This window comes from Dreissena polymorpha, chromosome 8 (assembly GCF_020536995.1).
Source record: "Dreissena polymorpha isolate Duluth1 chromosome 8, UMN_Dpol_1.0, whole genome shotgun sequence".
Lineage (NCBI taxonomy): Eukaryota > Metazoa > Mollusca > Bivalvia > Myida > Dreissenidae > Dreissena > Dreissena polymorpha.
In genome coordinates, this window is record NC_068362.1 from 35282341 (window position 1) to 35306631 (window position 24291).

General features: G+C 34.7%; 4 protein-coding genes across 7 annotated transcripts in view; 3 read left to right on the plus strand and 1 right to left on the minus strand.

Moving 5' to 3' along the window:
- The window catches only part of LOC127841969 (uncharacterized), an 89295-nt gene that overhangs the window by 30537 nt on the left and 34467 nt on the right, over window positions 1-24291 (minus strand). The gene's annotated exons all lie outside the window — the stretch shown is intronic.
- Window positions 1-24291, plus strand: part of LOC127841965 (uncharacterized) — a 91989-nt gene that overhangs the window by 26487 nt on the left and 41211 nt on the right. The gene's annotated exons all lie outside the window — the stretch shown is intronic.
- On the plus strand, window positions 3880-6685 carry LOC127841970 (uncharacterized). The gene is made up of 4 exons (XM_052371181.1): window positions 3880-3937; window positions 4683-4766; window positions 5924-6021; window positions 6158-6685. Exons 2-4 carry the CDS (start codon window positions 4702-4704, stop codon window positions 6334-6336), a joined length of 342 nt encoding a protein of 113 aa, XP_052227141.1. The 5' UTR covers window positions 3880-3937; window positions 4683-4701; the 3' UTR covers window positions 6337-6685.
- Window positions 11245-14874, plus strand: LOC127841966 (uncharacterized). The gene is made up of 6 exons (XM_052371172.1): window positions 11245-11492; window positions 11783-12120; window positions 12894-13030; window positions 13186-13415; window positions 13570-13730; window positions 14093-14874. Exons 1-6 carry the CDS (start codon window positions 11485-11487, stop codon window positions 14188-14190), a joined length of 972 nt encoding a protein of 323 aa, XP_052227132.1. The 5' UTR covers window positions 11245-11484; the 3' UTR covers window positions 14191-14874.

The following is a 24291-nucleotide window of genomic DNA, read 5'->3' on the forward strand; positions in this document are numbered from 1 at the left end:
GAATATTAATATTTAGACGGCCGGGTAATTTGTTTCACATTTGTGCTAGTATTTTGACAATTCAATTCTCTTTTCACCTTTTGACCTCTTAGTATGATTTTGGTCTAAAACTCATCCCTATACAAATTTGAAAGTTTCGCAATTCAATTTTATTTCCATAAATGCCTGGGCATTTGGAGACGGAAAAACATAAATGGTACTCTATGTGTATAATACGGCAACACTTATATTAAAATATGTCCTTGTTTCAAAAAAGAGCCCACTTAGATCTTGTAACAAGGCTAATTGAACGAGACCTGTCACATTGTGCTGCGTAATTTCGATTTACTTTGATTAAAGGACAACGCTCGGAAACGCCCAATGTAAACGATAACATGCTATTGTCTCATTGTTCGGCATTTGCTTCATTGGATAAGGGTTTTCTATCCTGCTGGTGCAGCTTCCGTTTCACTTTATCCGTATTTGCCTCGAGTTTGAGATTTATCTTTTTTCACAATCATTATATCATGTTTTCAAATTAAAAAAAAAAAAACCTTTTTAGCCATTGTGTGTCAATTGCCAGTTAGGCCATACAAACATTTGTCATGTGTTTGACGGAATTTTGCTTCCATGCTTTGGAGCGGGCGAAATTAAGTTACAAAGACAAATATCGGTATTCCATATTCGGTTGAATCAGAGGCGAGCGCATTGCGCGGAAAAAGGAAACTAGTCAATGTATTTTTTGCATTTCTTGAATACAATATCAGATTTAAAATTGACTTCACGTTGTACTATTTAATTTGTACTGAAAAATAAACTGTCTTTGTCGTAAATTGTGTAGGTTTAATCAAAATAAAAAGATAAAGCAACAATTTTTCTTCTTCAAAAGGACCATTAGGATGCAATCTGAACGTTTCGAATATAAGGAATATCAAATCCAACGAATATCTGATCAATTAATGTGGCCTAAAGCATATGGGGACAATTGCATGATGTAGATCTTCCAACAAATTGCACAGTCTTGCCTCTTTTTTGACATCATCTTGAATAACCGCTGTGTGGACAGCTGAAAACGATATAAGCATTTACACTTTTGTCGTTTTCAATTTATAAAATTAAATAAACACTGGTTGCCTCGAGATTACATCACCATGAACACGAGGTAATTTAATGTATAGGCGTATCTGCACAGCACATGATCCACAATGATACTCTAGTTAACGGAACAGGAAGTTGTTTAAAGACATATCCTTTTTAAGAAATAACGCTTGACAATAAGTATTTATGGAGAAATTACACATGTAGTTTTTGTTACTACGCATATAAATCAGACAAAAGAACAACCTGCAATATGATATTGTTAGCGTCATATTGACCTTGCATTTCATGACTATTAGTACAAACACGTTTTTATCAGAGAAATATCCGCTTATTTTCAAAAATACGAAAACTTACTGTAGTCCATTTAAACGTATGCATTATTTTTAGCCTAAAAGTAATTTTTAATAAATCGTTAGTCTCCTCTTGCTGTGCATGTGTGAATATAGGAAAATATTCAGATGATTTATTAATAAATTCTAATGTTCAACATGACTCTCACAAAAATATACATGTCCCCATTTACACTTAATTTAATCAACGCTTTATGGTTCAGATTAATGGATGGGAGAGTGTATACATTAGACTGGTGCACTGGTGTAACTTAACATAATTACCATATCAAATATAGACCTATGTTATGTATCAATAATTATGAATCAGTGATTTTTTTTACCTGTGAGTCCTGCATCCTGGACTCACAAAAACCTCTGGGGATGCAAAGTTTCAAATTATGTGAGTCCCAAAAATGCATTGACATTTCTCAAAACATAATATCGTTAAATACTTGGACTCTTTCTTTCAATTCGGGGACTCATAGATTTGCAAGTTATCGAGTCCCAGGACTCAAATAAGAAAATGTGTAAAAATATCACTAATGAATATGTATGAAAATGGTACGATACATGTTTACGTACGAATGCATTTTTATTTAAAAGCGTACTCATATGGTCAATATGTTCCTTAAATTTCTGACATATGAGCCTACCAAGGACATGAATACAATTACAATTTATGCAATAGAAGGAGCAATTTATGTAGGTGGTTGGAAATCTTGCTTCCTTAAAAATTGAATAAAATATTTATTCATGTGGGTCAACTGGGGAGAAATTTCTCCTACTGGCTGAACATAATGCATGTTTTATTTGCTGCTGATACATTCCAGTAAAGGTCAGACAGTTGGTTAGACAGCTACGGAAAAAAAACTCTGAAGATGATGAGCATGCATTACAGGGAACAAATGGCAGGCCTACAAGAAAGTGGATGGTATAGCCTGTCAGTGCAAGTACTACAAAAGAAGACAGTAGGAAGCATACGACCGGATACACGATGAAAGAACAATAATTGTACCAGGTCTTATTGCTCATCATAAACATATAGATATGCATATATTCAATTGAAAATGCAGCATGGGTGATGTTAGCTGCCGTATTCATATATGCAAGAAATAATTTAACATTAGTTATTTGTATTTAATGTTTGCTTCAATAACTTATTCTTGCACGCATTTATCGATTAAAATTCAATCACACTTACAGTTTAAGACCTATTTGCATTAACTAACAGATTGGAAAATACAATAGCAGACACAATTTAGTGAGGCCGATAACTACATTCAAGTTGGCAAGAACATGGACATTATAATTTAAGATGGGGGTTTGAAACTAGAGAATCTAAATTACATTAGATGGAATGGATAAAAAGCAGTTGGGGTAACTGCGACCTTACCATGTCTCGATTTATACAGGTGTTAATCACATGTTCCTCACCCCGTGGTGGGAACGTAAACTAAAAGTGTCACCTGCAACGTGTACAAACTAGTCATCTGAACAGAATTTACGAGCATTATTGTATCGTTTTTATGTGAAGATGTATAACAGTGATCTTGCACGTCACTGGCCCTGTCTGTATATTAATTGCATACAGATACTTAATTTACTTACATCCAATAAATGGAGCAAAAGTTCACCTCTTTAAATAGAGTCTTTGCACTTACATAAAATTAAATTACAAGCGAAATTGAATAAAGATTTCCCCTTTAGAAGACACAAAGACGACCAAACGACTAATCGTTAAAATGCAAATTGAATTTAGATCAATCAAATATGCAACATTTTTTAAATAGTTGAGGTCAGTGAACGATAACAACATACAAACTGGAGGCCGTTTTTTTTAAAGAATCTGACAAAATCGAAACCGGAATTTTGACGGTTTAATTTTTTTCGTTAGACGAAATTTTATTATTTACCAATTGTAGTTTAAAGGGGCCTTTTCACGTTCTGGTAAATTGACAAAATTAAAAAAAAAATGTTTCAGATTCGCAAACTTTCGTTGTAGTTATGATATTTGTGAGGAAACAGTAATACTGAACATTAACGATGCTCTAAAATATCCGTTATATTCATCTTTTGACGAATGAAAAACCTGAACATTATAGAGCGTTGCAACGCGAAACGGTTGAAAAATTTGGAGAGTTCTGTTGTTGTCGTTATGTTTTGTGATACTACAAGGATTGCTTATAAATAGTACAAAATACATCGCTCATTGTATGAGCACGGATGGCCGAGTGGTCTAAGCGATAGACTTTTACTCCAGGGGTCAGTGGTTTGAGCCCAGTTGAGATTTACTTTTTTTCTTTCTTTAATTTTTTTTTTTACTGGAGCTTTTAAGATCCAATGTTTAAATTTATCAATATAAAGCATTTCATGACAAACTTCAATACATGCCAAAAATCTGTGAAAATGCCCCTTTAACAAATAACAGGAAATGAAAAATGAAGACCTATTAGTAAAGCTTCTTTGTGTACAAGGAAAACAAACAAAAACGGTTCATAGTGGCAGTCGGTAAGGCCCTCTTTCAGGTGAGTTTGTACTTTAAAAAAAACTTTAATGATAATAATAATAATAATATTATTATTATTATTATTATTATTATTTTTATTATTATTATTATTATTATTGTTATAATTATTATTACTTTTAGTATGATCATTCTTATTATTATTAACCATCATCATCATCATCATCATCATCATCATTATCATCATCAGCAGCAGCACTATCATCATTGTCGTCGTCGTCGTCGTCATCATCATCATCATTTTCTTCATCATCATAATCATCATGATCATGATCATGATCATCATCATCATCATCATCATCATCATCATCATCATCATCATCATCATCATCATCATCATCATCATCATCATCATCATCATCATCATCATCATCATCATCATCATCATCATCATCATCATCATCATCATCATCATTATCATTATCATCATCGTCATCATCATCATCATCATCATCATCATCACCATTGTCGTCGTCATCATCATCATCATCATTATCATCATCATCATCATCACCACCACCACCATAATAATAATCATCATCGTCCTCATCATCATAACCACCACTATCAACATCATCATCATCATCATTATCATCAAATGAATGAATGAATTACTCAATGAACGAACGAACGATCTAACGCACAAAGAAACAAATAAACAAATTAGTTGAAACATAAAAAATAGATGAATAAATAAATAAATATTTATTAACACCTAGCATGTTCATGCATACGTTTTATTTTAGATTGCGTTATATTACGAAGATGAGCAAAAATGTTTGGGTGAAACTGAAGGAGTTCAAATGCCCTTCGAAGCATTGTACTTCAAAGTGAGTTTTTTTCGGTTGACGTTTGTTTTGTTCATGTTCTCTTTTGATACGCTGGAAATGCACATAAAAACCTTCCAAAGGACTTGTATACATAGTATTATACATATATACATTGAACGTTTGAATACGTATTTGAGGTGCAAAGTGATTACAAACCGCAGCCAAGATTAACCATTAGAAACTATCATTAGCTTTATTAGCATTTTATTTTTTTAGAAGAAGTTGTACGATTAAATGAACATGCCTATTGCTAACACTGGGCTAACCAATATCCCGGATAGTTTTCTAACTACGCAGTAGAGCTATTAATACTACAGCTTCAACCCGGAAGGCATATTGTCCTAACTGCTTCGGGGAATCATTGAGCGCATTCATGTGTATAAATGTTTCACTGGACATGTCAAATACATACGCAAAACAAAATTTATTGGCATTTAAATAGTAACATAGATTTACATTCTTCTAGTTTTATTTGCTCTCCACATCGCCCTTTAAGATGATTGCAAATAAACGCCATACCAAAATAGTAAAAGTCTGACGTTTAAATGTCGACATAGAAGATGATACACAAACCCATTCTATTATTTGTATCTCAAAGGAAAATCTTATTTTTACTATTTAAAATACGTATTGAGGTTGTTTTGTGTTCGTTTAAATGTATTATTGCCAGTTTATTCTAAATAAAAATGATATGTAGTATGTTTTACTGGAATTAAGACATTTTAAATTATTACTGTAGGGCATGGATTCACATTTCAACTTTTTTTTCATAACTGCACTTATTTCAAAACAAGTGAACCAAAATACCCCAGGACGTTATTTGACAAGCTCGTAAATATGTGTTTAAAAGTTTTTATTTCAATCTTACAGCAATACTTCTTTATTTATGCACGACACGCAACATTCGACGGACGGACGGAAAAACAATATAGTCCATACCATCCGAAAGTGGGGCCTTAATTCTAAATTGTAAATTCAAATGAGTTTCGAAATTGGGGAATGTTTCTGTGTATTATTGGCTTAAAACAATATTTCCAAGTTATATGTTCATAGTTCGATAGCGTTATATACATTAGTGGTGTAATCAGTAAACATAGCTTCAATCATATAAAAACAAATATGTTTGAAATTACGAAAATCTATGGAAAATGCTTCAGAAAGCCGTTAAAATGGCGCTGCGCGAAGGATGACCACTCTGTGTATCTTTCCCAGCGAGGGATTATCAAATGTGGAAGCAAAGGCGATCAACATCGAGGTAAACAACTTCGACAAAAATTAAAACATATGTTTCTGCTTGTTGTTATTTTGGCATTTTCCTATATATATGAATAAAAACTATATCAGATATATATTGATATACTTCGAATGTTGAGCACAGTATCATACTACAGGTGACCTAAGCCGCTGGGGATGGAATTGTGGGTCAGAATACCACAAGGGGAAATTCAACCGTGCTGATTTTGAGGGATTTACCTTTGCCGTCTCTCAGGCCGTACAACTAATGGATAAAATGGGTAGCCAATGGGTACAGGAACTAATGGGTTCAATCGGAAAGCAGTACGAGCGTTAAAACAGCCGATAGAGCTCCCGAGAATGTGCCGCAATGAATCTGTACCGAACAAACTTGGCATGACTTTTTACTTTTTATTTAAGATTTTTATCTTGAATAAACATTTTGGGACTAAATGACAGGCGTCATGGTAAGCTGGAAACATGTGTACAAGTTGTACCATCTAGTGTTTTACATTTGTTTCTTTTATACGTGTATTTGCAAGTGTCATTTATATGTTGCTGTTATCCTTGCTTGAAGAATATTTTTCATCTAAAGTTTAGAAATTGATTTCAATACATGATATCTTGCTTGTTTACTTAACCGCATTTTCCATTCTATTTCAACATTTTCAATTAAAATTTCCTTTTAAAAAGTCGTCGTTAAATTGGTTTGCATCCCACTTACAGACAAGCATTATCGAAACAAAAGCTGATGAGTTAACGCCGCTTCATTACAGCACCTCCGGAATAAAACTGCCACACTCTTATTAATGACGACATTTTTTCAACGTTTATGGCATTATTTGATTTTTAAGGTCTGTTTTTATTCTAGTCAATTATGCAAATTACTTTTTCTTAAATCAAGACCAACAGTTTCAGCAAGTGCAGCTATTACGTTTATCTGAAATTACGTATAGAAACTGTTTCGAGACATATAATTCCAAGGAAGCGTCGATATAGACACGAACACCTAAACCTCTAGTCTATGTTTGTGGTTCTGGTTTCCAAAACCTCGGTAAATAAACGTATCTGAAATGAACACTTGCCGTGTGCTCTGTACAGCTCTTATAGTAGTTAGAATCTAAATATTAGATGTTTCTGAAACATATAATTAGCAGATAGTATTTAAACTAGTAGTACGTTTGATATAAGCGCCATTAAGCTCCAAAATACATTGATATTATGCACACACATCTAATCGCTTAATATTTTAGTAATTTAGTTCATATAAGATAATCAATGCTTTAATAAATGAATATATATCAATTAAAATGATTGTATATGTGAAGGAAACGCAAGTCTGCTTGCCCTGTTGTATGCGAGACGCTTCACTGTGAATAACATGTACATTATCTTGGAGGATACATTAAACACAGTGTATCAACACCCTTGCCAACTGACATAAAACATAAATACCCCTCCCCAGATACATTCCCGTACGACAATCATCATCTCGTTGTTTAATGGTAACTGTTATCCGAACTATGACTGCACTTTTTGGAAGTTTTTATGCATACAATTCGAATATGCGAACTGGCATTTTGGATTGGAGTATTCGGCCGATTTTGGAATATTCAATTATTAGACATTCGTTCCCATCCCTAGTATATAGTTTTCCAATTAGTTCATTTGATTTGCTAGGTTATCCTGGATTAGATTAGATTGCGACCCGTAAGTACCGTGTTTACAAATCGCTGTAATAAGCGTAAGTTTAATACATATTTGTATTTCTTATCATGCCGTGTTTCTTGGACTCGCATGCTAAATAGGGGCATCGATCATTTAGTAGAAAGAGTTTTATCCACAAATACGACATTTGTATTAAATATACATATGCACTTTTCGTCCAGTACATAAACATCTTCGAGTTTTATTGTACATCACGAGCACATATTTTAAAACAGAATCCGATTTTTGTGTTTCTTATCGAGGTTTGCGTATTATGGCTGTTATGATGGATTTGCCACTGCGACATAAATATGTAAAAGAATAACTAATAGAACTTCTGACGCTTCACAGACCACAACGAAAAAATTGTGGATTAAATTTTCAAGGAACTCGCAAACCAGGCATTCATTTTGCCTCTGTATCTCAGTTTGAGACTTAAACCAAACATAACTCCTGATTTCGAAAACGTTTTTATTTAATAAATGTATTAACATGATAGTTTAAGCAGGATTTATTATCAAACTAACTCAGCCAAGGACGGTTCCAAGACCGAATGGAGAAGGATAAGGGTTGAACGTAGGGCCAGCTACTCTACCTTGTGAAAAACCTGCTTGCTGCAGAACAGAAAAAAAATAACAACAGACATCGCGGAGTGGGAAAAAATGGACACCCAACTGGAGGGCGAATGACGCTGTGGTTAAAGTCAACTGAAAGCCGTAAGGCCGAAGACAATCGTCTCCACCAGGATCACCACCACCAAAGGTACATGACATTTCTAAACCGTGTACGAGACCGAAAAGACAGCGCAAGTGGCCGCAGAGCTTACGAAGTTCAACATGAGCATTCTATGACTGGCTCTGGGCAGAAGCGACTGGCGTCTGTCGATTGTTACTGCTGTTCTGTGGGAATGAGCATGATGATACAGAACAAGCCAAGGGAGAATCACTGACGCTTTCAAAGTTGGTACCAGAACACGCTCATCGGGTGGGGCGAATGGACCGCAGATCATGAAATCCTATTTTAATACAAATAAGAAGAAGATGCACATGGGCATTATCATGCGATACACACTTACAAACAAACTTGAAGCTCTCTTGAAGAGCCTTTTAACAACAGACTTTTAACCATCACACAAAAACGACAAAAGAGGAACACCATTATTGTGATTGGAGACTTCGACGCTTAGATCGGCCGTTGCAACCGATTATACGAAGAGAAAATGTGGAAGCAACGGCTAGGCGAGATAAACGGCAACGGTGCGTCGCAAGTACCTCGGTCATTGGATGAAGTTTGTGACACAAAAGAAGAATACACAAGTAAATGTGGGTGTCACCAGACCTGTCAAACGATATCGAGATCGACCACCTGCACATCGTTAAGTATCGTCGCTCTCTTCAGAATGTATGCGCTAAGAGAGTATCAGAGGTTGCTTCGGACCATCATCTCCTTTTTGCCCGAATGAAAATGAAGCTAAAGATGAGTTAGACAGACGGTTCGGCAAACGCCAGTGTTAAACCACCGCTACGATGAAAAATACTTGTAAGCAAGAAGAGTTCAAGGTCACTCTCTCCAACAAGTTCCAGGTCCTACAGGACCTAGTTGAAAAAGAAACAAAAGCGTAGACGTTACAGATTAAAGAAAGTACCAGTGACCTCAACATGCCATGAAGTACCTGGCAATAAGTCGTGCACCCACACTGAGTGGGTATTAAAAGAGAAGCTACACAAATTTAAAAAAGAAGAGAAAAACAAGCACGTGTTAATAGCAACAGAACAACAGCCGAAAAAGCAAAAGCCTAAGGAGAGTACACAGAAACAGAAACAAGAATATCAAGCGAAATAAAAGAGCAGACACATGACACTATATAGAGATGCCGGAACCAGAAGCAAAGAGACAAAACTCCGAAAAAAAATCAGATCAGATCAGCACCATACACATGTACTCCAAACCGGAAAGAATAGCAAGAAAGAATGTAAAGACAGTAATGGAAAAGAACTGGGGATTGATAGCAAATGAAGAAGGGCTAAACAAAGGGCAGTTTGCTCCTTCAAACCAACCGGAGATACCGCCAGCTACAAGCTATCTGCCAATCAAGTGTTGCGCACCCACGAAGGAAGAGATCCACGGCGCCATCAAGCAATTTACGAACGGCAAGTCTGCAGGACCTGACATCATACCATCATAAGCGCTGAAAGCTGATGCCGAGACCAGTGAGGAGCTTATATGTCAGCTCCTCGGCAATCTACGTGATTCAAGCTGATATGCCTTTTTATTGATATTTATTGATATAACAACTTGCTTTTAATTCATAAATTCACTCACACTTATTATTAACTTATAAACTGGTCTTTATGATATCGATGTAAGGAAGCGAATGTGTATATTAAATAATAACATTTGTTTGTAAACGAATTTCAGCAATAACAAATTAAATCAAAATCGAATACTTTGTGACACGTTAAAGAAAAATAATACAATGTACCGCAAGCTGTTTGAAAGGTGTAGAAAATATTGACTAATATAATACACGTTAACGAAACTGTATAAACGGCGGCTCGAGTTCAATATTAACACTCCTCTTCTTATCTAATAACATCAAATTAGAAACGTTTGCTAAATACGACAAACTGACGTGTATCCACCCCCGCCATTACATCCAATTCACCAATTTTGCCAATGATTGCTTTAGGTAAAGGACTGTTTAATACCCCTTACAATCCTGACTGATTTCGTTATCTCAAACTCGATAGGGGTTTTTCATCCCTCAATATAAGCAAGCCTAATCAAGCCTAGATTCTTCTGTTCTAGATATTGCGTGGAAGAAATTTGTATGTTACAAGCCCCTGTGACCTTGACCTTTGACCTCTTGAACTCAAATTTGATATGCGTATTTCTATCCTCAAAAGAAGCCTGATTATAAGCATATTAATTTGGACGATCGACGGTTGAAACGCTCTCAAAGTTATGCTTGTAAAATGACTACAATGTTAAAGCAGATATTACTATGAATTGTTTCCTTATAAGGGGTAAATGTCTGCGTTTTTTACTCCAAAACAGCCAGCATAACGAATTTAATGTTGTGATTCAAATCGATCTCGTGTGGAAACCAAATCCAGGCCACCTTGATATTTTGTGTGTATACATAAAACAAAAAAAAACATCATACCAATTTTCATCATCATAAAATAATGTGTGTTAAATACACATTTAAATATGAAAAAATATACGGATTTTTTTTCAGTTATGCAATGTGCTGCTATCTTTGATGTTGACGAGTTCGGCATTCTTTACATAATTACCCCAACCCGGCCTAATAAAACGATATGCAATGATGATATTTTTAGGGATATTGTTCAATATACATTACCGATATATTTATATTTATATTTACATACGTTATAAACTATTTCATTTTAATTAATATGTTTTTTTTCAAATTTGTTCTGGGACATTTATTTTAATGTCAATGTTGCTATGTGTGCTTTTCTGACTATCTGCAGTCAAACACTAAACGAAAGTACTTTCGTTTCAAATTTTATTGCTTGAGGAAAATTCATTTTTGGATTGACGTATTCATAGTGTTTGTACTTAGAGGTAGAAGAGGAAGCAATAAACAAAAACATGTCATTTTGTTACAAGAAAAATTGTTATATCGTTATCTGTTTTCAAGTTAGCAATTATTTCGAGACCCGGATGGTAAATCGGGAAAGAACAAAGTATATCGTCAGTAAACTCGTACGTGTTTGAACGTGTTTTGCAGAACAGAAAGACGGACAGAATGAGCGGGTATTATTATTTTATTTTTATTTTTAGTATTTTTATTATTTAAAATAATAATAATAACAATATTATTATTATTATTATTATTATTATTATTATTATTATTATTATTATTATTATTATTATTATTATTATTATAACAAATAGCATTACTTCCTTTACGATTTTTAAGCAATAATGGAGAGGAAGCATTTCTTAATTAATGTTAATTATTAATTCTACATTTTTGAAAATAGATTGGTGCAAAGTATACAGGTTGATTGCTATTGTGATTGTAATACTGTATACATTTACAGCCGGCCTCACGCACAAGCAAAGTCTGGAAAGCCCTTGGAAAGCTCTAGAGGAAGAAATGGCAAACAAGTACACCAGCCAACTGCTACTAAAGGGACGTCCAAACCGACACAGGGCGGAAGACCACGAACTGCTCAAACGAATAACGAGGAAATGAAAGAAAAACAAGCACGCATCAATCCATCTTCAAAGGGAGCCGCTTATGCTGATGGCCCCAATGGCTATGGTCATAAACAGACCAGATATGACGCCTATGATCATTCGGCAAGGCCAGGTGAATCTCACGTCCACCAGGACCATAAAGCACAGGCGATGATACAAATGCAACGCGCCGCAGAAGGTAATTTAATATAATATTGATACAAGCAAGATAGGAAGATAGTAGTAGTAGTAGTAGTAGTAGTAGTAGTAGTAGTAGTAGTAGTAGTAGTAGTAGAAGTAGTAGTAGAAGTAGTAGTAGTAATAGTAGTAGTAGTAGTAGTAGTAGTAGAAGTAGTAGTAGTGGTAGTAGTAGTAGTAGTAGTTGTAGTAGTAGTAGTAGTGGTAGAGGTAGTAGTAGTAGTAGTAGTAGTAGTAGTGGTGGTGGTGGTGGTGGTGGTGGTGGTGGTGGTGGTGGTGGTGGTGGTGGTGGTGGTGGTGGTGGTGGTGGTGGTGGTGGTAGTGGTGGTGGTGCTGGTGCTGATGGCGGCGGCGGCGACGGCGGCGGTGATGGTGGTGGTGGTGGTTGTGGTGGTGGTGGTGGTGGTGTTGATGTTGGTGGTGGTGGTGGTGGTGGTGGTGGTGGTGGTGGTGGTGGTGGTGGTGGTGGTGGTGGTGGTGGTGGTGGTGGTGGTGGTGGTGGTGGTGGTGGTGGTGGTGGTGGTGGTGGTGGTGGTGGTGGTGGTGGTGGTGGTGGTGGTGGTGTGGTGGTGGTGGTGGTGGTGGTGGTGGTGGTGGTGGTGGTGGTGGTGGTGGTGGTGGTGTGTTGTTGATGATGGTATTTTTAGTAGTAATAGTAGCAGCTGGTATAGAAGTAAAAGTAGTAGTAGAAGCATTTAGTAGATAAAGAAGTAGCAGCACCAGTTTTTTACCAAACAAGTAGCTTGTTATTGTAATTATAATTATTACTTTCAGCCAGCAAGCAGTTGTTATACGGTGTGTACGGCAATTTCATATCCATCCTTGAAGAGTACGAGGCTCGAACACACGAGGCAAAAGCTCGCAGATCAAAAATACCGATACCTGACCAGTCCAGAAAAAACGTGGATGATGTAAGATCAAATGTTTTAGCCACTTATTAACAAAACAATTTACATTTCAATGACTTGTTGTTATCTACACTCAATTATTCATTAGCTTGCAGTGTTTATAAAAGACATACTCGCATTAACTCACATCAACTATTTGATATTTGGTCTACGATTAGGTCCAGAGCATTGTGCAGACGCAACTGTTATTGTTTGAAACCCAGCAAAGGGCATGTCCAAAGGCGATTAGTCAAAGCGTCAACAAAGAGCTAAGGCAAAGGACACTTCACTGGGTCGCCGTCAGGGATGAACACAAGATGCCATACAGTGACACTGACAGATATATCTGCCAACTGTATGAAGTTCTGGCTAAGGGGAAAACCAAACATGAAATTCTGGATCAACCTAGGTATGGCAGTGTCAATAAACTGCGAATTTACAATGCAATAATGATTCTTTACATTCATCATTCCATATTATATAATTATTTTTGTCCATGCGGTCGTCCGTTTATTAATTATCAGTAAAGAATACATAATGTTATGTTTGTTATTTCACGACAGGGAGTCCGTCTCTGAAGAGACGATTAAAAAAAACGTTCAGTACATTTTTAAAGGGAAACATGAAGCAATGGAAATTGACCAGGAATTCAAAAAGGATGACAAGAAAAAAGCAACAAGCCCAGAAACGCGCCGCTCGGGTCTGGATGATGCTTATACGCGCGGTAAGATAGCCATTTCCACTTCCACGTGGTCTTAGCAATTACGTGCTGCTTCTAACTCTCAACGGCGATGACCTCTATTGCATATTTTCATTTGTGTACTTGTTCTTAATCACCATATTGCACAAAGCGATATATATGAATATTCATTACACTTAAATCATCGTAAGGTACCATCTAGGTTTGTAATATGATGTTCGTTTGGGGGACAATTTAACATATCTTTAGAGGAATGAGGAGGTCCAAGTATACAAGCTATTTACATCTTACTATCTATTATAATAAGAACTATGTATTTTTACAAAATGCAACTTGACTACATGTGCATACACAGCGATTAATGTACGTGAAATTTCCTGTTACAGGTGCACATCGAATGACGCAGGTCATGCCTGAACTAGTAGCGGTTCTTGAGGAAGATCTTAAGGAGTTTGAAGGCGATGGTATTGAGGATACAGAGTAAGACGACACTTTCAGCGACAAAGTGGTTATGCATGATGACGTTCAGACTCCATTAAATGCTACTTCTTGTGTTGAATCATAACGATACAGAAAAAAGTGGGTAATGTAGCCATCCCTGGACTGAACTGAAACTGTATTAACTTGTTCTTAGTATAATATAATCAATTATGTTCGTGAAAAAACGCAATGAATAACATTCCGTTCATTCAGAAAATATATCCAAACGTGTATTATGATTGTTACGTTACTTGGTTAATGCATCTACAATCTTACTGAAAACTGTATTTATTGTTATCTGTATTTTATATGTTTAAAGCGTAATTTGTTAGTTTTGTTATCAGTACGTTTCGCTCATTCGGTCAATGGTAGGTTTTTTATAATGTTAATGTTGATTGAGAAATAATAATGGAAGTACATGTATCTATTTTAATTTTTATATTTTGTGTCTTGAGGTAATTCATATTGATTTAACTCTAAAATAAATATAAATTGATCTTAATTGGCAATCCCAAACCCGTTCGAATATCAAACTAATTCTATATAATTACTGTGCATATCGTTTTGATCATATTCAATCAAATGTCTTCAGAAACACGAATATTTTGCATCGTGCTTGTACATTTCATTTGTTGAGTATACACAAATATTTACAAATATGTTTCAATATTAAATAAATTGAAGTTCAGTGTAGTTTGTCTCAATTGGTTTTGTTACAGACACTAAACAGTTTGAATTAGTCATACCGCAATAAACTGAACTCGCACCGACTGTCCTCTGGATAAGCCGTAACGAATTGTGCAGTTTAGAAATGACATTTTGAAACATCGAACCTTAAAGCAACATTTAACATAAACAGTTGCTGTTCCTTCTTACGAATCTTTTTTAACTTTAACCATTTACAAAACAACAAACTACAAAATAAGTATTGAAAAAATGTACATGTGCTTGCCATATTGACGTACGATGTGATAAAGTGGATCTAGTAAAAACTGTTCTTTAATGTTTTATGTTGAAAACTTGCGAAGGTAAAAAATGCACCATTCTTCAAAGAAACTATAAACAAATAGGCACTGGGTGGTATGGAAATGCATAACAAATATATACAGCAATTTTTAGTTTTAACAAAATGGCCTTTGGTGAGGGCAAGTCAAACCATGATTAATATACGGTAGTTTTCTTTTGAAATTTAACACATATGTAGCATTCATGATTCCGTTTAAATTACCATTTTAAAAGCGAGAGGCAGTTTACGAATTAATTAGTATAAATATCATTAGAAAGTAAAAGACATGCTATGCGTGAGCATGATAATTATGATGTACCTGAATATTTTTCAATATAAAAATTGTGCATGCGAGCAAATCATGTACCGTATCCGCTTATGAGACCACGAAACTTTACAGCGACAGGGTAGCCACTGACCAGACTGCTGGTCGTATATGGCATGAGACCCATTTTCGCATAACGCGGGTCAAATGTAACAAAACCTGTACCGAGAAAAGAAAAATAACTACAAACCATTTTGATGTAGGCTCAACCAATAGTCTGAAATGATATATTTGACACTTTTGAATTGATTTTACATTTGATAGAAGATCAATCGCACTACATATTGTTATAATTGTGACCTTCTATATATATTCAAACAAAAGTCTGAGTAGAGTTTTCATTTTACTTGTTTCCGATTGTTAGTGTGTTTTACCTTGCTGTGAAAAAAGATAAAAAGTAGGTAATTCCAAATTACTATAACGTTGGTTGGTTCCCGAAAAACATCATCTTGTAGTGTGGGCGTGTTAATGACTTTGGAATACGTTTGACTTTAAGTAACACTTTAATTTATATTAACACATATCACTTAATCGCAAATCATTACTTTGGGGGAGTGAGGTTGATGTTCGGGTTAGTGTGAAGTAAGGGTTAGGGTTAGGGTTAGGGTAAGGGGTTAGGATTAAGTTAGGGTTAGATTACAAATTTTCGTTAGCGGAGGTAAAATTCAAGTGTTTTAATGAGCGCTTTAAGTGACTCGAGTCGGGTCTTTTAATCATGTCTATTCGGTTGTCTAAGTTCTAAATTCATGTTTACGTCATTTGCATTTGCAAAGAAAGTGAAACTCCAGCTGCGAATAACAAAAAAAGGTGTAAACGATAAAATCCGATTTCAAATTTGCGATGACACGCAATCGTTTGTTCCAGATAGCACAATCAGTCTTGGCAAGGGTGAACACAACGCGTTCAACAAATTAAAAACGAAACAGGAAGGTACTTTTAGATTTTTAATAATTATAATTATCCTGGTTCATCCATTTATAGACGTTTGGATACTTAGAAATCACCTTATTCTGTTACGTAGTAAAATAGGTAAAAATAGTCGGTGTTGGCTTATATGCATTGCATTTGCTAGTATGCACAGAATGCATTTTGCCGTTAAACGATGTGAAATATAATATATGCATATAAAACTAAGCAAAGCGAAGATTTATCCTGGTTTAGTAGTAGCAGCTGTAGAAAAGTTTTTTTTGTTTTGTTTTGTTTTTGTGGGGGTGGGGGTGGGGGGTTAATATGACCATCTCCCCAACCACCAACTAAAATTGCTTGTTTGGGGTTAGTGTGAAATACAGGAGATGCACCGTTCCGGAGACAAACCTGTGTCTTTAAATGCCCGTTGTGAAACATCTGATACACTGCACTTCGGTTTAACGTCTCGTGCGAAAGACAAGATAATATGTTAGGGTTGAGCGGGGGACCAAAACTACGACCTATAAGTTCTGCCACCAGCGTTAATAATAAAGATTTATGGCTAATACGTTCCTGAAGTTCATGATATACGAGCGACACCAAGGATATGAATAATATTCGAGCAATAAAAGAAGTTTTTTAAGGTCAGACGATATTTAATAAGATGGGTTCGCAACGCATTCAGCCTATCTTCAACAAACTGATAATTCAATACTAACAGATAGGACGTAATGACTTGTCTGATAATTTAACAGTTTTCAACGAGGAAGTCATTTTAACATCCTGGTTCATCCAAGGGTAGATACTTGGAACTCTTACGAGTTTTCCTATAATTATAGATCAAACCAAAACGTGTGTTCAGGGAAACAAAGGGAACCTAGTTCAAATAGCAAAATTTGTAGCCTTTTTATCGACTCAAACTTTGATCATCAACATTTTTCAGTATTTATGTAGTCTTAATTAAGTCGAAAATTAAGAACGATAAAACATTAAACATGGTATATTGAACAACGTCAAAGAGAATATAGATTTATAGAGACTTTTTATCGAAAAGATTATGCGAACGTGCTGTCTTAAACTATTATGAAATGCAGTAAATGTAACGAATTGCTGTTATCGAATAGTACGAGTTCTAAATACAGAAAACCAAAACAATATTTTAAAATAAGTGACACGCCCTTTAACAACCATGCGCCATATTGCAGTTTTAAGCAGATTTTAAGCATTTCGATTCATGTCAATGAGTTTCAACTACCAATGCACTGGACAAAAAAAGAAACAAACATATCTTATACATAACGCTATGATAAAAATGTGATTAAATCACTTTGTTCAATTTTGCTTCCAAACATTCGTATATCAATCTCTAAATACAATTGCTCACAGATGTTCGTGCTTTTTAATGACATTTAAAACATTTAACCAAAAAAAACTTTAACGTATTGGCCAATCTTTGAAAACAATGACAAGCAAATCATGGCATTGCACAATTTTGCTTCATCGCGATTCAAGCCAGGAACCTCTAGTAAGTAGTAAATCACGCTAACGCACTACCACAAACCGCCTCATTAGTTTAATATTAGCATCGTTCTGTACACGTTAAGCAACAAATTCACGGATTTTCCAAATTATTGAAGAAATTCTTTACTAACGCCTAATAGTTTTACCTATTTCAGTTGATTATAATCGACAAAATAACCGACAGTTATTTCATTGGTAAACCCGGCTCTGTTATTTTGTATTTTATTAATACAACGCATACCATCTTGTTAATATATCAAACCATTTTAATTGTCATTTGGTGGAAATTGTTGGTAACGCAATGACATAAAACTGATCACGGTGACATTTTATCGTGCGTGTCAAACGAGTAATGTTTAATGTGTAAAGTTAAACAAGTCCTTGCAAAGTAGTCAAATGACCACATCAACAAATGTGACAAAAATAGAACAGGAAGTTTCTGTAACACACCGCATGAATAATAACCGTCGCGGTTTATTCAATGGTATATTTTGGACACGTCGCAAACGTATTGAAAAAGGTAAAATAAGTGTGGAAATATGCATCGCTCGGGCATTCGAAATGCATGTACGAAAGGCGTATCGATTTAAAAGAGTTGAGCTATATGAATGCACGTTTTCTAATGCCAATCGACGAATTAACTGGTTAAAAGGCTAAAAAAAATGGTTATCTTCTTGTCGCATAATAACGCGTATACAAAAAGTAGAAGAATAGTTCGCTGAATTTTATGGTAGTAATATATACCAAAATTGACACAAATAATGGGTGACCACTGTCAATGTGATTTTTACTAAACACAAGTTGCATTACCTGATACTGGGTCGTGTAATGTGTAATTGACGTTGGCTGACATATTCTGTGCATTTACAAAGCGAGTACGAATTTACATCAACAGCATCTGCTTGTCATGAAATATCTATTAAAAAGCTTATTGCTAGGCAACATATTTTGCAGCTTATTCCATACTTGTGATTGATGCATAAGTTGGCAACCCTTACCGGACTAGATGTAAACATAAATTAAAATATCATTTTGTTCATTCTTAAGAAAGTTACGTAAATGCTCATTTTTAGACTTTTCTTTCCTTGCGATTTGAGGGCTCGGCTAATACAAACATTCTTACAACTGAAAATTAAGACAAACTTCATTAGGGCATTATACTAGTCATATAACAAAACAAACACTCTGTACTGGTCCTATCTCTAGACATACACAGTTTGCGTTTGCATTAAATACATTTTTTTCTTTTTACATATGTGCACCTCTGTTACTCTAAAGTCTTTTACTAAATGTGATCCTACAATTTTCCAGATACTTTTTTATCATATAATGCGTTTGAAGAGAACTTTTTATAAACAGTCAAGAACCTCCTATAATATTTTAAAGGCGCGCATCGACGGTGTTTCCCCATAAATATGTAAATTAAATAGAAGAAGTCCAGATTCCCTCTTTTTCGGTTTCATTTTACTAAACAACAATGCTACAAAATATGTTTCTGTCGTGTCTCTGCACGATTCCAACTCAAACCTGCAAAGGTGGCCGACATCAATAAGACGTTTCTATACAAAAGTCCCGATATCGATAGAGGACATGCATGGAGAGATGCTTCACCTACTTAACCTACATTTAATTCAAAGCTTTTTGTGTGAGGCTGCGTTATATCTGGATCCGGAGTATGTCCGAGCACTCCGACTTAAGTAACTAACTAGACTTCCGAAAGTTGGGACTAACTTTTCATTATATCTGAAATTTGTTAATATGTTGTTGTTATCGAATGATTTCTAAATAAATTTTCGTGAAGGTTTTGTGATGGGGGTAAGTTAAGGGAGGAAACCCAGCCTGCCCTTTATGATGACCCACAACCAAACTCACATGAGCCGCGTTCTGTGAAAAGGGGGTTTAATGCATGTGCGTAAAGTGTCGTCCCTGATTAGCCTGTGCGGACTGCATAACCGCCTCAATTGGATTTTTGCTAAGAAGCGACTTTCTTTACACGAAAAATATCATAAAAGCGGAAAGTGTAGTCCCTGATTAGCGTGTGCGGACTGCACAGGCTAATCTGGGACGACACTTAACGCACATGCATTAACCCCCTTTTCACAGAGCACGGCCCATATGCATATTTGAGAATTGCGTGTACCAATCACTGCGCTTACCGGTTTAACCTAATTCTGATAACTTAGTGGACCATTTTGTGTACAATACAATCATATATTTTGACCAGTACACACCCGACATTCTATATTTTCGGAGCCGATAGGCGCGTCCAATTCGAGAATACCAGGTTTGTTCACGTCTATGCCACTATATATTACAAATTTAATAGATCACAGCCCACGTCATTTCAATAGCTTGTTCAAATTTATGTCAGGCCATTAAACCAAAATGAATTTGTGTACTCATTATAAGACTGTTTTGCAAAGGAAACGATTTACAGAGTTCATATGACAACTAATTCAAAGTATTACCAAGTCAAAGTAGGCAAATATGGGTCGGTTAACAGTTTTTGTTGTTGTTTACTTTGTTTATTAACAAACCGTAGTACACTGCATTTTCTTAATTGGTTTGTTCTAATTTATAGTGCTGATATGCATGCACAAAAGTCATGTTTAATAGTTGTAAAGTCGTGTACATATTCTTGAAGGTGTACACCGTACAACGCTATATCTTACATGCTGTGAATTTTGAAATACAAATGTGTCCTGTCAAGGATCAATAGTTTACCTACATTGCATTTACCTTTTGGTGAAATAAAACAAAATTGGTTTCAGGGCGGCTTTGTAAAGTGTTGACATTATTCGTCTTTTTCTAAACCAGGAGGTATATTCCATATCATTGGAATTTTTTATTTAAAAAAATATATATATAATGACAACTTAAGAATACTGCGAAATATTACGTGTATTTGGGTTTATTGGTATCATGTTAATATAATGCATTGAGTACTGAATAAGAGCCAACAAAGACATAGTAAGCCCATTGATATGGTTTATTTTCTTCCGTGTACAAATTGCCAGGTGTTATTTATAAGGAAAGAACCTTGTTTTTCATAAACCTGATCAAACTTAAAGGGGCCTTTTCAAAGATTACCCACATATTTATATTTGCTATTTTTCTTAGTAAATATAATCTAGAAATGAAGTATAGACACTTTCCACTGACACATTTCTGCATGTTAGTACTAAAAACACGTTTAAGTGCCGTCTCGTTCTTCCACTCGCATCACCGACGAGGTGTTTTCCCGTCTAAAAATAAAATCGCACTGTGCAATGACGTGACGTGCAAACGAAGCGGAAACAAAATGGCGGAACCTGACTAATAAAACACGAACGAACTAGGTAAAACATGTTTTTATATATCGTTTACCTGCATTGTGCGTAGTTCTTTTTATAAAAATACAATATACAATAACTAATACTATTATTCGTTTTCGTTTTATAAATATATGCAAATTCAGCGAACATAGCGTCAAAACTCGTTGTCATTTCGAATTAGAGTCTATAGTAGTCTGTAGAGTAAAGACAAGACGCCGGATTGATTTACAAATCTAATGAATTTAATCAAGATTGTATTTTCCTAAATGTTGAAGATAACAAAATACATAATAATGCAACAACATTAAATTAGATTAAATTTACTATTTTTACAAGGATACAACCATAATAAAGCAAAAGAGAAATACACTAAGAATGGTCCTGCAAAGAAAATGGCTAAACTTTGTCATTTTCTAGCAACGGACAGACAAGGTATGATTGTGTAGCTGCATTTTGTTTTATTTGATTTCATTCGGCTTGGAGAATTTTAAAATTATGTGTAGATAATGTTATTTAAAGTACATATATATTTGATTGTGAGAATAATGTTGCCACAGAAAAGAACACAATTTACTCTTAAGCTCATTAATGCATTAAAGTTATTATCATGTGCGTCGCATGTTGTTAGTAAAATGAGTTTTGTTTACCCATTTTACCCATTTATTTACCCATAGCTTTTGACCCAGGGGTCAGATCAAAATTCCAAAAAGTGCACCGTCGCACATATGCTCATATCTACCATGTGTTTAAGTTTCAAAGTCCTAGTGCTTGTAGTGTAGGAGGAGATAGTGTCCAGGACAGACGGACAGAAAGCGGAGATCAATACATTATCCCCACGCTTTTAAAAGCGTGGGGATAATAATTATTGTTAGCAGAGCTTTTTAAGTGTTATTGTTTAAGAATGTTTGCAATATTTAGGTGGACAAATGGTTGTTTCAAATTTTAATCTTCACTTATGCATTCTTCATTAAATGATTTAATCTTAATTTCTTTGATTATAGTGAAAGTAATAAGACCATGAAAATAATTATCCTTTGTATACACTATGAAAACTGAATTTAATGTTCTAATAATCATTATTTATTGATCTTGTTCTTTTGTTAGAAATATAACAAATGTACAGGCATATTTGCAGTATTTCTCCAATAAATGGGCAGATCTTAGAAAATAAACATTTATTTTAGCAATGCATATTCAAACTAGTTCCACATTTTAACCCATATACAATATTTATAGTATTTGTCTGTAAATCATTATAAAGAATGTATTAACCATCCCAAACTGCAATTAAATTTATACTCATCTACAGTGCCATAAAGTTTAGCCTGGAGTTTCATGTTCATTTCATTAATAATTTTTCTTTAAGCACTAGTGATTGTCCTGCAACTGTTATCGAATAAACATATTTTATTGAGTTTTTCTTAAAAATATTTTAAGTGAGTAGAATTATTCAATAATATTATTATAACTTTTGCCTCGCTCTGGGAAAAGGAGGTTTAATGCATGTACATAGTGTTGTTCCAGATTAGGCTGTGTAGTTTGCATAAGCAAATCAGGGGCGACATTTTTCGTCTTAACTACCCGGTAGATTTTTCGCTGAGAAGAGACTTCCTTAAAGCGAAAAATACAATAAGAGCGTACAGTGGCCCCCTGATAAGTGCGGACTGCACGTGTACTCTGGTAATTCAAAACAAGTAACACAAATACTTTAAGCCCTGTTTTCCCAGAGCAAAGCTCTCCTATTTAGATTTTAGCCTAAAGCTCTTTAACTTTTGAATCATTATTAAGTTACAAGAGATTATTTAGAATTTGTTGTATTTAAAAAATGAATGTTCTTCTGTACAGTGTTCAACTAAACTTTTACAAATGTATTTTTATAACTTGTTCACTTTACATTGTAGTTAGTAGTTATGTTGTGCTGTGTAATGCAATAATAAATCAGAAATTATTTACCAGCTTCTCATTTCATCATGTGCTTTATTTATATATTTTAAACCAGAAGAAAAACAAAATCCATAACATAATGAAAACAAAGCACAATACTACATTTTCATGGAACAAAACTATGTACATGTATACATTTATAAATAAAGCTTTCCAATTGTAACCATTTTGCCAGATTAAATTATTTCCAAATTCCATCAAGTATTTATCTATGAATAACCAACGCTATCTTCTGTGTGTAAGGCTATTACAATCAATGGTTGTTGATAAACTGATAAACAATGGAACAAATTATATCATCTATATACATGTATAGCATGGTGCTTTGATGTAATTGAAAATGGAATAGTAACAAATGGCATAACTATGATGTGCAGCTTGCAATCAACTTTCACTAAGGCATCCAATAACAGAGTCAACAATTCATGTTCATAGTCGTGTTTATGTGGTTATATTCCAGACAAGATTTCACCAATTCTTCTGTTCCAAAGTGACCAATGATCAAATACTTTGGATCCTCTATTGTAATGACTTAACTTTTAACTCGCAATTTTTAATCACGAGTCTCCAAAAAAATACTCATGTAACCTTACACCCTTAAAACTAAAAAAAGTATTCTCATAGTATCTCATGACACATGTATGCAGTGTTAATCACTCAATGAGTATTTTAACAATGATATTACAGCCCTTTGTTTATATGCAGTAGATACAAATTATTGTATAACATAAGAATGTATAAGGACTAGTATTCTATAATTATGACAGTACCATAATGTAACAAATTTGATCATGCCATAATGTAACAAATTTGATTATGCCTTAACATGTTTCACTTCTTTATATTAAGATTATAAATAAATTCAAGCATCATTTCAAATCATAAGATCAACAGCCAGGGTTAAACATGAACTTTTAAATTCATCGGTATACATCCTTTAAAACCATGCTCTAAATTCACAAAACATGTTGCGACCCACAGTCCGTTATCATTAAGAAAGCTTTGACAAGACCTTATATCATAATTATGGTTTGTTGAAGTAAGTTAAAACAACAAACAACATGTACCAATTTTTATGAGTTAATATAC

Bases quoted from the DNA above. Each gene is read 5' to 3' on its own strand.
- LOC127841970 (XM_052371181.1), top strand. From the start codon at position 4,702: ATGAGCAAAAATGTTTGGGTGAAACTGAAGGAGTTCAAATGCCCTTCG. The intron at 4,767-5,923 runs GTGAGTTTTTTT...AAAATGCTTCAG, and splicing joins TCGAAGCATTGTACTTCAAA to AAAGCCGTTAAAATGGCGCT. The intron at 6,022-6,157 runs GTAAACAACTTC...ATCATACTACAG, and splicing joins CAAAGGCGATCAACATCGAG to GTGACCTAAGCCGCTGGGGA.
- LOC127841966 (XM_052371172.1), top strand. The intron at 13,416-13,569 runs GTATGGCAGTGT...ATTTCACGACAG, and splicing joins GAAATTCTGGATCAACCTAG to GGAGTCCGTCTCTGAAGAGA. The intron at 13,731-14,092 runs GTAAGATAGCCA...TTCCTGTTACAG, and splicing joins GGATGATGCTTATACGCGCG to GTGCACATCGAATGACGCAG.